Source organism: Falco cherrug, chromosome 1 (genome assembly GCF_023634085.1).
Source record: "Falco cherrug isolate bFalChe1 chromosome 1, bFalChe1.pri, whole genome shotgun sequence".
Classification (NCBI taxonomy): Eukaryota; Metazoa; Chordata; class Aves; order Falconiformes; family Falconidae; genus Falco; species Falco cherrug.
The window spans coordinates 79,067,712-79,081,735 of NC_073697.1; the positions used below are offsets into that span (position 1 = coordinate 79,067,712).

Consider the following 14,024-nt stretch of genomic DNA (forward strand, 5'->3'; position numbering starts at 1 on the left):
TGCTTATATGGAATTTAATCTAAGCTACGTGTCTTTCTCATCATTTTGGGCTGGACATTCAGGTTGACATTTATTGACCTCAGAGAACTCAGAGGGCTGCAGTTTTGTGTCACAGAATCTGGATTACTACTGAGAAACAAGTGATTTTGAAGTCACTATTTCTTATCGGTATTTCCTCTCAAAACAGAAATACTTTCTCACCTCTTTTGAATTTAATGCAATGTAATTCCAATAAATGCTTGAATATAAAGTCCAATTATATTATACAGTTATATTATACAGTTATTATACATTATGAAATTCAGTTATGGCTTCAAGCAAAAAACTCAGACCAAACAAAAATGGAACTGTTGCAACATAAGAGTTTTTAATCAATGACAGGCAATAGCATTTGGCCTCAATCCATAATCTGAGCTCAGACCACTAAAACTTTAATTTAGCGCAAATGCACAAGATAACGTAAGATCCTACCAAGACCCTCTTTTGAGTTAATGAAAACTGCCTATTTGATCAGCAAAACTTGGTCTGTACACATTAAAGATAGGGTAGGTAACTTCTGTTAGTTACTATTTTTGCCATGCTTATCTTGATTTTTCAGGGGTTTTATTTATATTTTTATGTTCTTTACAGAAAAGCTGGGGATAGAGAAGATTTTGAAAAAATAATCAGTGATCATGCTAATGCAGCAGGTAAACTTGCTTAATAATATATATTTAAAGTATTTTTAAGTTATATATATAAGCTAATGTATGTATATATAAATTAATCTAGTTACTAAAAAATATTTTCCCCGTGCAAGGGCTACAGTGATGCTGACCAGAGGCTAAACAGTGATCTCTGACACTAACAGTTCAGAGTGTCAAAATTTGAGCTAAAGAGAAGAGTTTCTCAAGCCTGAGCTGCCATAGAATCACCCACCCCTAAGATCCAACACCTAGAGGGAGTTCTAACATACATTATGTAGTGAGGTACAGTTTTATACTCATGAAAAACAGTTTGCTCCTTGTCATCTTCTGAAGGACTGTAGTCTGTAGTCTTGCAATACAGAACTCTCTGGCTACATCTATAATAGCAAATTAACATTTCCAGGACCTGAAACATGGTCTTCTGTGCACTTGAACTGTTAAGCTGGTCCTGGCACACAGCTGACCTGTGACAGATAACACTTTTCCAAATTATTCGCAGTAATGGTTGGAGAGCTGGAACATACCCAACAGTCTGCTTGCAGCTGTCCTGTTAAAACAAATCTACTAGCAAAGATACGAGCTGTTCTGTGCCAGTTGGCCTTGGCATCCCAGAATATTCCTAGGGCCATTGAATTTACTGGATCAGGCATAGCAGTTGTATCTGCATGTGTGCACAGATCCTGTTCTATTCTTACCTTGTATTCTTATTTTAAGTTTTAAAATTCTTCTTTTATTTCTTTATATCAAGCTAGAGGAATTGGATTAAATCCTGTGCCAAAACGTGCATTCATTCTGGCTCCATCTCTACAAAGAACACTGATTCTGGGATCTTTCCAGACTGCAACCTATTGTCTGCCTGTTTTCCAGGCACCACGAATATGCCTTTGGTTACAGCAAGACTCTTGTAGGAGAGGGCCTTCAGGTGTCAGGGCTGGGTCAGGGAAGGATATTGATAATTCAGATTGGTCTAGGATAAAAAGAAAGCGGAGGTTAGCCTCTGTGTGATGAGTGCAGTTCTGACTAAAATGTGGTTCCATGCAGGTGTTCCCGTGGAGTCTCTACAGGAATCTCTTGGTGAAGAGCTATTCAAAATATGCTATGAAGAGGATGAACACATATTAGGGGTTATTGGAGGAACCCTTAAGGACTTCTTGAACAGTTTCACTACTCTGCTGAGGCAGAGTGGCCACAGCCAAGAAGCAGGAAAGAAGGACAGACTTGAAGATGCTTCCATATTATGCCTTGAGAAAGATCAGGACTTCTTAAATGTGTATTATTTCTTTCCGCAGAAAATCACAAGTCTTATTCTATCTGGCATTATTAAAGCAGCAGCTCATATTTTGTATGAAACCGAGGTGGAAGTGATGCTCATGCCTCCTTGTTTCCATAATGACTGCACTGAGTTTGCAAACCAGCCTTATTTGCTGTACTCTATACAAGTCAAAAGTGCAAAACCTTCCTTATCTCCATGTAAACCACAGTCTTCACTTGTGATTCCTGCCTCTGTGTTCTGTAAGACTTTCCCATTTCATTTTATGTTTGACAAGGATATGTCAGTTCTTCAAATTGGAAATGGGATAAGAAGACTTTTGACCAGGAGAGAATTTCAAGCGAAGCCCAATTTTGAAGAGTATTTTGAGATTCTTACCCCCAAAGTAAGCTGCACTTTTAGTGGAATAATGACAATGCTCAATATGCAGTTTACTGTACGAGTCAGAAGATGGGATAATACTGATATGAAATCATCCATGGTAAGAGACTTTCTATAATCATTACTTCTGTGAGGAATTTGTTAGAGTTAAAATAGCTACAAAACATGGTGCACTTTTCATGGTCTACCTTTCAACATCTAATAATACAACTGAATAATAATGATTTATTGAAGGCACTCATGTAGTTCAGATTCTGAAGCCAATATTCAGGCAATATTCTGCTTTAGGACTTCTACACAAGTAAAACCCGACTGTTAACTTGATTTTATTAAAAAAAAAAGTTTGAAATATTGAGATAAACTCAGTAAACTGAGATAAAGCCAATGACATGCCATGCTGTTGAGAATAAGGGCGTCTCCAACACAAGGACAGTGGCAGGGAAAGCTTTACTAAAGTACCCCTCAGTCATATGGGAACAACAGCTCTGGGATTTGGGGAAAGAAGTAGCCATTCCTTATGCTCATTCAGCCTTTCCTTTCTTTGATGTTTTGGTATCTTTGATATTCTGATGTTTTCATCAAATGCAATTGCCAAAGGTTGCACATAGTTTTAGCTGATGGGATTACTCACTACCTTTGCTGGGGTGTGTGGCAAATGGCCCGGGACAGTAAAAAACATGGAATATCCAATGATTGCTTTTATTCATCACTAGCTCTAGCTGAAGTCCAGTTTATGTACACCTGGGGCACTCCAGGATAAATCACCAGTTCAGACTCAGCGCTCCAAGAACTTCAATAAAGGTTTTGCCTAGTTAATAATGAAGTGTGAAAAAGTGTAGCACTGATTAGCTACTTCATCTCAGAGCTGTTTCTGCGCTAGGCAACAGTTTAATGATTACAAGGGGTAGTAGACTGCGCTTTGCTTTTTGCACATACTTAACATACACGAATCTCTATTTGCAAGTAACAGGTTTTCTTTAAAAAATGGTCTTTCAAAGCAATGTTAAGCGGAGCACTGCAGCACCTTGCACGTTGCACAAGTGAATTCAGAAGGGACATAAAAATACTTCATACAAAATACTTTGCTTTTTTTAATTATTAAAATGGGATATTTCTTCCATTTATGCCTTTAATTTTAAATTGCAGTGAGTACTGGACATCCTATGATAAAATTTAAGCAGATTTTATCACTTTATTTTAGAAAGTGGTGCATGAACTAAACACTAGAGTTATTAGCAGAAGTTCATAGGCCACTATTGTCAGTAACATTTTATCAATAGATGAAAATGCAGAAAATTCATTTCTTCCTAAGCTAAAACTGATCCTGATACTCAAACATCATTAGTTTATCCTTAAGTTGTGGTCTAACTTTTGTACCAGAAGGCTCAAGCCAAATAAACTTATTTGGTGGCTCTATGTTTTAGCACCCCATGTTTTCTCTTAGGCTACTAAATGAAAATGAAGAGACTGTGGACTGATCTGATTTTCCTGTGTTTCAGCAGAATTTATTTCCTCTAAAACTTCTGGCTTCTAAATCATCCCCATGCAGGTTTTGCATGAATTCTTGCTTCTTTAACTGTTTCAGGTGATGGACCTTAAAGGCCAGATGATCTACATTTTTGAGTCCAGTGCCATCCTGTTCTTGGGATCTCCTTGTGTGGATAGACTAGAAGATTTTACAGGACGTGGGTTGTACCTCTCAGATATTCCCATTCACAATGCCTTGAGAGATGTTGTCCTGATAGGAGAGCAGGCCAGAGCTCAGGATGGACTGAAGAAGAGGTTAGGAAAGCTAAAAGCAACCCTCGAGCAGGCCCATCAAGCACTTGAAGAAGAAAAGAAGAAGACCGTAGATCTTCTGTTTTCCATTTTTCCTGGAGAGGTTGCTCAGCAGCTGTGGCAGGGACAAGTTGTGCAAGCCAAGAAATTTAATAATGTCACAATGCTTTTCTCTGACATTGTTGGATTCACTGCCATCTGTTCCCAATGCTCACCTATGCAGGTTATCACCATGCTTAATGAGCTTTATACTCGCTTTGATTACCAATGTGGAGAGCTAGATGTCTACAAGGTACACAATTTATTGCATTTCTGTGGGGTTCTGGAGCAGGAATGGAATTGAAGACTAAATGGGACCGAGGATAATAGAAGTCTAAAAATTATTTTGCCCTAAATCTTCATTATAAGAAAGACATATTAAAGTAAATCAAAAAACAAACAAAAAAAAGATCAACAGAATCAGCCATTCATTCAGCCAAGGGAGAAGCCCACCAAAACTTAAGAGTTAATTTTAAAAATTAATTTCAATGACCGTGTTGTGAATCTGTAGTAAATAGGTGTTCAATGTAGCTATGAGTGCCTGATGGTGGGTGGGCGGGGAAAAGTATTTTAGCATCATGCCCAGCCATAAATAAAGTGCAATTTTTCCTTTTGAATGATACTGCAGGATTTGCCCAGGACTTAAATAATTTAGCAGGACAGATAAGATTCAGTCAATATGTCGGTACAGTTCTTACTATACTCACAAACTATCCTTTTGTATGTCAAACAGTCTTAACAGTAAGGAACAAATATGCCTGTTTTAGGTTGAGACTATTGGAGATGCCTACTGTGTCGCTGGAGGTTTACACAAAGAAAGCGAAACGCATGCTGTTCAAATAGCATTGATGGCCCTGAAGATGATGGAGCTGTCAGATGAGGTGGTGTCTCCCCATGGAGAGCCTATCAAGGTCATATATTTTATTGTATTTTATATGGTTAAAGTGGGTGTTTCTGTTTGTTTTGCCCTTGGGGCTTTTGTCTCAAGAAAATCTTGCATCGTTGCATTAACTCAGGCAAGTTGGGGAAGTCAAGTTTGTATGGCTGGAGAAGCTGACCTTTGTAGTGCTATGAATGAGAGTTTTGTAGAGAGGTAAAGATGAAAGAGATCTGAAAGTCAACCCAAAAGACTGAAATGCCGTCAAATCAACATGTGTGCACTGACATGCCACAGTTTTTGTCTCAGTAGCAATACATTTAACAGTAGCGTGGAATATTCTGTTAATGTTTTCTAATAAGGAGACTAATCCTCTCTCAAAATTAAACCCAGTGAGAACATCTAAGTCTTTTGAGGTAACAGGTATAAATACAAATCATCAAAGACACATTCTGATTGCAGTACTCCACACATCTTTAGATGATTGTTGCTGTTCTTGTCTTACAGTCAGATACTGAATCACTACCAGAAGATAATGGTGTTAAAGCTGTCAAAGCCACTGTTAGATTCAGTGGTAGTTATATTTATGGCTTCCTTTCAGTGAGGACTTGTACATGTACTGAACTATTCATGCAGGTTTACCTCCCGCTGAGAAAAAAAAGAGAAAGGCCTGTGTGCGTGACAAATGATGTAGACCTTCTGCTAAGTTCAGATGTCTTGGAATGGGGTCCTTTTATTTTTAATATAGGTGTCTCAGTTCATTATGTCTTTCATTTGCTCATTTTTAACAGGTATCTGTTCATCTGGTCCTTTAGAAAACTTCAGAGTTCTTTGATTTTAGATTAAGGAATATTTGTATTCCAAGAAAAAGAAAATGGTTATTAAGAGGATTACATGCTCCACATCTATCACAGAGAACAGCAGTATTATATTACAAATAAATGTTATACTTTTTATATTTCACAATATCAAATTAAATTACACTTAAAAAATCTGGATACATCTTGACAGTATTATAACATGTTTATAATTTCCACACAAATGCTGCCTCTATGATTTTGAATGAAGAACGCTATTACATTTTAAAAAGTAATTTTAAAGCAGAGAGAAAAAACTTGTATAAGTATGAGCTAGAAGCTTCTTAGAAGAAAACAATCTATTTTTAATGAAAGCTTGCTTCTATTTTAATGAAATTCTTCGTGAAAGCATTGGCTGTTTTGCAAAGCAACAAATACGTCACACAGTCTACTGTCATTTTATATATTGATTGTCAAAGAAAAAGATGTGACTGCAAACCATTTTAAATCAGACTTGTGTATTGATGTTCATATTTTAGCCATCTTTGCTGTGTGGGTGGATTTTTCTTTTGTTGCAGGCTTTTCTGCTTTTCCACTCAACATTAGAAATGGTGACTTCTTTGTAATGATAGGATATTCTCTTGGTACGTGAAGAGTAGCACACATAGTAGAGATGCTAGCTTCCCAGCACCATCCCATTATTGTGCCAGAGTGCTATTCTGAAGAAAACATGTCTATGTATGTATAATAATGCACATAAGAAAAAGAACACATCTCAAATAAAAAAAAAAAGGGGGGGGGAAGGAACATAGAAAGCAGCACTAGCTAAGCAAAACTCAAAAATTTGAGTACGAGTAACAAAGAAGAGGTATCAAAATGTTTCAACTGCTGCATTCTTTGATCAATTATAAATTTCTGGGATTGGGATTTACTCTGTGACCTCGTCAATATGGTTCAGTTGGAACTACAGCATATACATATTGTCTTTGCTATTCACTAAGACTTGTCTTCTGACCTTAACAGCAAAGCAAGTAGTGTTCATTGACTGTCACCAGTCTTAACAACGTTGTGTCATGTAATTCCTCTCAGGAAAGTATCCAAGTGTCATAGTAACTCCTGCTGATGTTTCTAGATCAATTTACTGCCACAGGGACCAGAATTATCACAGTCATAGCAGATGAAGAATTACTATAAATGCAAAGCAGGGTAAACTTCAGCTATTTCCTCTCTGCAAGCAGTGATGACCAGAACACAGACATTTTAAGGAGACTGTACTAACTCAATTTAGATTAGTAGCTCATTATTTCATTTTTTTTAACAGAGGAAGAATTTGTAAAACTGACTAACCTAATAATGCTGTTTTCTATCTTTTATTTGAAGATGCGTATTGGCCTTCATTCTGGATCTGTCTTTGCTGGAGTTGTTGGGGTTAAAATGCCTCGTTATTGCCTTTTTGGAAATAATGTAACCCTTGCCAATAAGTTTGAATCTTGCAGTATACCTAGAAAAATAAATGTCAGCCCAACAACTTACAGGTACAGTGCTTCATATCTATACAATGTCTACCTGAAGTAGTTACTGTAATAGTTCATTATCTTCCTGTTTGGTTTTTTTTCCCCGTCTGAAGTACGGCTGTTTATTTTCCTCGTTCTCTTTTTATCTGACTGCTGGTGGTTATTTTTAGTCAGAATGCAACCAGCAGCAGCAGCAAGAAAAAAGGGCCAAACAGAACAGCTGCTATTTATTTTTCAGATGTTACATTTAAAATAAATGGACTGTCTGGACCAGTTTTTCTTCTTGTCCTGCAGTTGTATACCTCTTGTTTGTCTGGGGTTTTTGTTTGTTTGTTTTTCTCCCTCATATAGTTGGCTCCTCTTGGAGCTGTGTGGTTTTCAGTGTGAATGGATGCCAAACTGGCTGCAGGTACCATTGAAAATAGCAACCTAACTATCTGCAGAATGGTTAAACCTCACCCTATGTACATCTTTGTTCTCTTTTGGTTAGGGGAGATGAATGAATAGGTTGCAATCAACCAACCACACCAGCTGTTTAATTTATATAGATCTTGATCCCAACTCGGTTTAAACCTTTTAGTATGAAACACAGGCTGTACTATTTATCCACTCGGGGCACATTTTTGGTGATGTGTACGACATAATTTTGCAGACAGCTTGCAAGCAGTCTCTCCTACAGGAAATACAATATCTCTCATTTGTCCTCTGAACCCGATCCTCTCTTTGTATTATTTGTGTAATTGTACTTAAAATTCACCTTGCAACATGTTCATGGCCAAGTATAGTGCTTTTAGGTGCCAGGAAAAATAATAGGAAACCATTTTGAATTTGATGGTAACAATTCAGTCTACATCTGAACTCCAGCTTGACTGAATTTGATGCCACGGAGCTGACAGTGACTATTGTTTCTCCCACAGTGGCCAAAAGTTTTATAAGAATGAACTGTAGAGCGTGAACCTACTCGTAGAAAGTGGTATGGCTGGCTAGGTAAAATAACCAGAAATATGGATATAATTTTTTTTTTTCCTTTCAAGGAAGCTTTGCTACCCTCAGCGTAGCCTGGACGGTCAGTTGTTCCTACTCGGCTTGTACCCACTGCCGTGTGTCTGATACTGCCCTGGGGCAAGGTTCTGCATCCAAGGTCAGCCAGAGGATGTGGGACAGGATCCTGACAGCCCCTGCAGACTGCACTCTGCGATCCACAGGGTGCCACGCTTTAGATTGTCCCATAGAGGTGTTTTAGAGAAAAGTAGCACAGGTATTAGGGCACGCAGTAATAACCTTTTTGATCATGCGCTCTATACAAATACAGGGATAGCACTGGCATCACCAGGGCTTATGTATGTCAGAAGAACAGTGATATTTTTTTTTCCATATCCATATGGAAAATAATTTTGAATGATACTGACTACAGTCCTTTCTTAAAACCATTAGACACTTCGTCCACACGAGACTTGCTCATAACCTGTGGCGTAAGTAGGTTTCTGCATGTCTGTGTATTCATCTCAAGAGAATATTTGAAATGACTATACTGCTGGGGAAAAAAAAGAGTTAATTCTCTGAGTGCCTATAAAATAGGCAATTTGGTTAAAGGGTAAACTATTATTATTATTGTTGTATGTTTGCTTTTTTTCCCCTGAGTGAATGATGTATTAATCTCCTTTTTGTTTAGTGTTTTTTTTCTTTTTAATGCATACACCAATTCTAAACACATATTGATAATGTTATGGCACCTTACAGAATTCCTGTATATTGCGGTAATTGTTTGGAAGCTTAGGTGCCAGTCATCTGTATTTATCCCTACAGATTAGTAATCTGTGTTTCAGATACAGAAGACCACTGAGTTTAGTGAACACATGTGTGAAAAAGCAAATTATTAGAATTGGTAAGAGGATCTGAATAGTTCAGTTAATAAGCTTTTTGGTATTTCATTAATTAGAACGTTAATTACGGTTTCATGTGCTAGTGTGAGCTAGCTTTCAGTACTAAATGATTTTTGAAAACATTTACAATAAACATAGCACCTACATGCAAAACATTGACATGACAAAAAAAAAGAGAGGCAATAATCTTGTGTGCACTGGTGCACAAGTTATCAAGGTTACCAAATGAACAGTATTTCTTTTATATTTTAAGTAAATAACATAAATATTACATTAGATTCTGCCCTGCTGGGCCTGAAGAATCATTGAATGTCTGTACTTGTAGTAACAATTAGTGACTGATTCATTTTTAATCAAGATGATTCATTTTTGTTCTAGGTTGTTAAAGGAGTATCCAGGTTTTGTGTTCACACCTCGCTCAAGAGAAGAGCTTCCACCAAATTTTCCCAGTGATATCCCTGGAATTTGCTATTTTCTGGATGCTTATATTCAAGGAACAAACTCACAGACTTGGTTTCAAAAGAGAGATTTGGGAGATGGCAATGCCAATTTTTTGGGTGAGGAATCAGGAATAGACTAAACTGTACATTCACAAGTGTATAGAATAAATTTATAAATATTCTGAGTTTTTTGTATAAATGGGAAATTTTTAAAAATGTATGAAACATGAAAGCACTTTAGATTGTTAACACCTGAAAGCCAGTATTAAAATTTCAGGAAGTATGTCACTGACTACTTTTTATTTTTCCTTTGCATAAGGAACATAGGCACTAAAACAGTGTTGCAACTTCACTGTTGAAAATGCTACTAAAAATTACATTTTCCTTGTGGTGATTTGTAAGTGCTATGTAACTACTCTCTCGGTTCTCTGTGTGCTGAGGATTCTAGATGTATTTTACATGTCGTGTGTCAGGAAATGTAATGTGCAAGTGATGCAGCCACATGCAGTGTTGTGAGCTGGTGCTTATCAATGACTATTAAAAATATTTTCTTAGTGATTCCATAAGAAAATATCCATTAAAATATCGTCATCGCTATCTCATACTCCTTCCAGTACATCCTTTGGGCCCCATCCTAGAAGCTGCTGACCATTTGCTAACAACACTGACTGGAGTCAGTGTGTTGAGGGTGCTCAGCATCTTCTGGATCAGGCTGTTAGTTGTAGCTAATGCACATAAACGTAGCAGAGTTTGCTGCTTACTCTTTCATGTACTTTATTTTGTGTATAAAACAAATACAGATTAAAGCACTGTATAATCACATGCTAAAGTCTCTGTAATCATCAAACAATAATCAAGTTCTTGTTTTTTTTTAAATACTTTACAAAAACAGTAATATCCACTTGCTATTATGTATTAGAGCAATAAATGTTTTCTTTTTGTTGTCATTTAAATCTGAAATGTTTTAAAAGAACTGTAATAAAACATGCTTTGAAGTGTTTGCTCCAAAGGAAATTCCAGTCAGACTGTATAAAACAGGAACAGAAGCACACCAGTTTAAAGCTGTGATCCTTATTCAGGGACAGCAACGTGGGTAGGACATGTTGGTGAAATGCCTATGGTATACTCACTTTAAAGTTGCCAAAGGAATCTACAGGTGAACAGAAATGCTTCACAACGTACAAACACATATACGCAGTATTAACGTTACTACAGTACCAGCTTTTCTATTGTGGATGGTGAAACGTGAGTGGTCTGCCTCTAGAACTGGCAGAATATAGTTACGAGTTATAGTAAATCCTGTGGTTAGGATTCTGCCTCTCCAACTAGATCCATCTGCACAGAAATTTCTCTGTGCCACACAGTTTGATCCCAAATGCAGGCTGAGAGAACTGCACTGCTTACATACGTACAAATATTTCCAGTAGTGTCACGCAGTATTGGTTATTATCCTAACCTCTGAAACTCTTGGGGTTCAGCACATCAAGCCATAAAAGTCTTTCTTCAGGCTACTTGCCACTGAATTGGATTTTGCTCTCTCAATATTTACAGGGAGCAATTACATTAGACTGAGGTGCCATTCGTTTTCTGAACTTGACTGGTTCATTCAGCAGCTGTGTATGCTGTTTTATCCTCCTATTTTGCAGTAGAAACTCATACAGAACATGTACCGTCAGAGCCTTGAGAAAATTCTCATAAGGGACTAGTTCTAAGAACGTTTTAAAAGCATATTTGAATGCAGATTTCCTGTTAGCAGCATTTGAACAAAACTTGAAATATTGAATCCTGCTATTGCTTGAGATCTCCAATATCCATCCAAGATGCTTAGAAATAATTGTGTCACAAAAATGGCACCTGAAATTCTTCCCACATGTTACACACATCTCTCTCTTGCATGTGCCATATATACACACGCACATATGCAAGCATATGTACTTGTAACATTTTTAACAGCAGTGTTTCAAGGAAACAAGGACTATGTGAAACTTGGCCACTGATCTTTGTAATATTATGTTGGTTGGAAAATTCTCTTCAATTGACATAAATACCCAGGGGCTAGTAGCAGTCCCATGTGGGTGCTCCTGCATTTAAAACTGTGGAGTATTTGACTACTGACTCCTCAGTAGACTCATGATATTAAGCCAGTAATGACTGAAGTCAGTAGGAATCTATCCATCCTTGTTATCTGTTGAATGTTATAATAAAATAAAAATTTTTAAAAAAGGCTTTTAAGTAAAAAGGATTTCTTTTTCCCTCTCTGTGCAATGGGAAAGATTCTTAGGAGTGAATTTCCTTTTATCCCTAGGAAAGAACTATTGCTGGACTGGATGATGACCATTCTCAAAGCCAGATTTCATACAAATCTGTCATGGATGTTCATCGTGGCAGTTCCTGACACGTTCCTAAGTGTATCTCTGTGAAATAAAACACACCCTAGGCCAAAGTTCTTATCACAGATCAAATTGATCTTCCAATATTGCTTTTTAGAACTCTTTTATTTTCTTTTTATAATACACCCTAAGCTACATTACCAGCTAGGATAGAATTGCTGTAGAATTCTTATTTCACTAATTTTTTGCCTGAAAATTTCAAAATGTTCCCACGTCTACTTCAGCTTTAGTTCATAAAGAAATACACTTGAATCTCAGAGGAATAAATGGGATTTAGGCACACATTTTAAGACAATGATTCAAGAAGGTACTTTAAAATGTACTTGTTTTCAGACGTGTTCTGCAGAAAAACCCACGAGTCTACATTTAGCTTTGAGCATAACTTAGTAATTTAGGTCTCACTGAAGCTGTTCCTCTGTTTTAAGTTTTTTTGCTGAATGAATGTGTATTTAAAAAGGGACAATTATTTTTAATTAATCTTTTCATTTGGACTTTAAATAGTTTTTTCACTTTTTAACTAATCTTTTCACTTAAAATAAAGCTAATGGAAAAAAAGGAAGCAGAAATCCAATATGCAAATTGTTGAGATAAACACAAGGAAGGAAGTTTAACTGATATAATACTGGGAGATTTTGCAAGGAAATAAAACAGTTGTTTTTAAGCTGATGTCTTGTATAGTATTATGTTGTATGATATTGTGAAAGTGTTTAGAGACCATGCAATGCTATCTATATAAATATACAAATACTTCAGTAGTATGACCAGAAACAGTTTTGTTATTATGTGAATTTTTATATTATTATTTCACGAAAATTCTGTGGGGCTGATTCCTGTTCACATTTACACTATGTGATGGAAGATACATTTTTATCACACTGCAATTTCTTTGCCAAAGAGGTGTAAATGGCCCTTGAAATAAATAAAAAGTGAGTCCTTTGAACTGACATAGCTAAAGTGAAAGCTATAGCAAAAGACTTCCACTGATTTTATTTCATTCAGGCAAGACCTGGTAAGATTTCAGGGAGATGCTGGAAAAGAAGTCTCGTTGCTGGAGTCAGAGGAAGTGCAATTAGTATGGAGATGATTCTTTCTCTGAACTACTTACTGTGCAAAAACAAAGGAAACGAACTCACAGAAACTGGCAAAACAGTGAACAGATAACAGAGCCCCAGGACAGATCTACTTTTTCTTGTGAAGTCTTACAAAGGAAAAATCCAGATCTCCCTCAAACCCAGTTTATTTCTCCCATCATTTTCTTCTGCATTCTCTGCAGAAACAGCTGCAACAGATAGTACGGGAGGCAAACTCAATATTTCCAGCTGAAAGCTATCAGAATTAAGGGGAACTTCTCTTGACTCTTGGCAAGAGGACCCTTTTACAAACCCCACCCATCTTATAATCTAGCAGACCATTCTAGCTGCTACCATTTTTTATGCCTGCTTATTGTTCTGCAAAAGCAGTGGAAGGGGAGTTTTTGCTTCCTGTGACAGCAATAATTTTTGTGGCTACTTGCCATATAGCGTTCAAGGGACTGTGTTGCTTTCAAGGCCCTGCTCCAGTTTATCAAGCCAGCTTGGCAGGAGCTGAATTTAACTCTGAGGCTGTTTCTGAAATGAAAGGTAGGACTTTTCCACCTCTAAAATCTTCAAGATGGGTGCCACAAGTGTCTTTAGAGACCTATAAAACCACCTCTGATGTTATGGCTGCTTACAACTGCATAGGAAGGAAATAATCAGATATAAGGGGTTTTGTTGTTTGTTTTGTTTTGCTTGTTTGTTTGATTGATTTTCCAATCCCATTTGCATGAGTTCACTGACAGTCCTTTTCTGTAGAGCAAAGGGAGAGCATAAAACTCCCTGTTGTACTCAGCATTGCTCTGGTACTGAAGCACAAATAAAAGATGGAAGGCAATCAGTGGTTCTGGAACCTCTGCTACGTCGAGACACAACAGTTTAAGATATGTACTCC

General features: G+C 37.1%; 1 protein-coding gene across 1 annotated transcript in view; it reads left to right on the forward strand.

Annotated features, from left to right (window-relative positions):
• GUCY1A1 (guanylate cyclase 1 soluble subunit alpha 1) overlaps window positions 1-10,613 on the forward strand; it is a 36,680-nt gene extending 26,067 nt beyond the window's left edge. Inside the window, exons 4-9 of the mRNA XM_055727935.1 lie at window positions 631-689; window positions 1,728-2,437; window positions 3,923-4,408; window positions 4,923-5,066; window positions 7,210-7,364; window positions 9,605-10,613. Coding sequence (XP_055583910.1) covers window positions 631-689; window positions 1,728-2,437; window positions 3,923-4,408; window positions 4,923-5,066; window positions 7,210-7,364; window positions 9,605-9,806 — 1,756 coding nt within the window. The 3' untranslated portion in view covers window positions 9,807-10,613. The remainder of the gene's footprint in view (window positions 1-630; window positions 690-1,727; window positions 2,438-3,922; window positions 4,409-4,922; window positions 5,067-7,209; window positions 7,365-9,604) is intronic.
• Window positions 10,614-14,024: the final 3,411 nt, after the last annotated feature.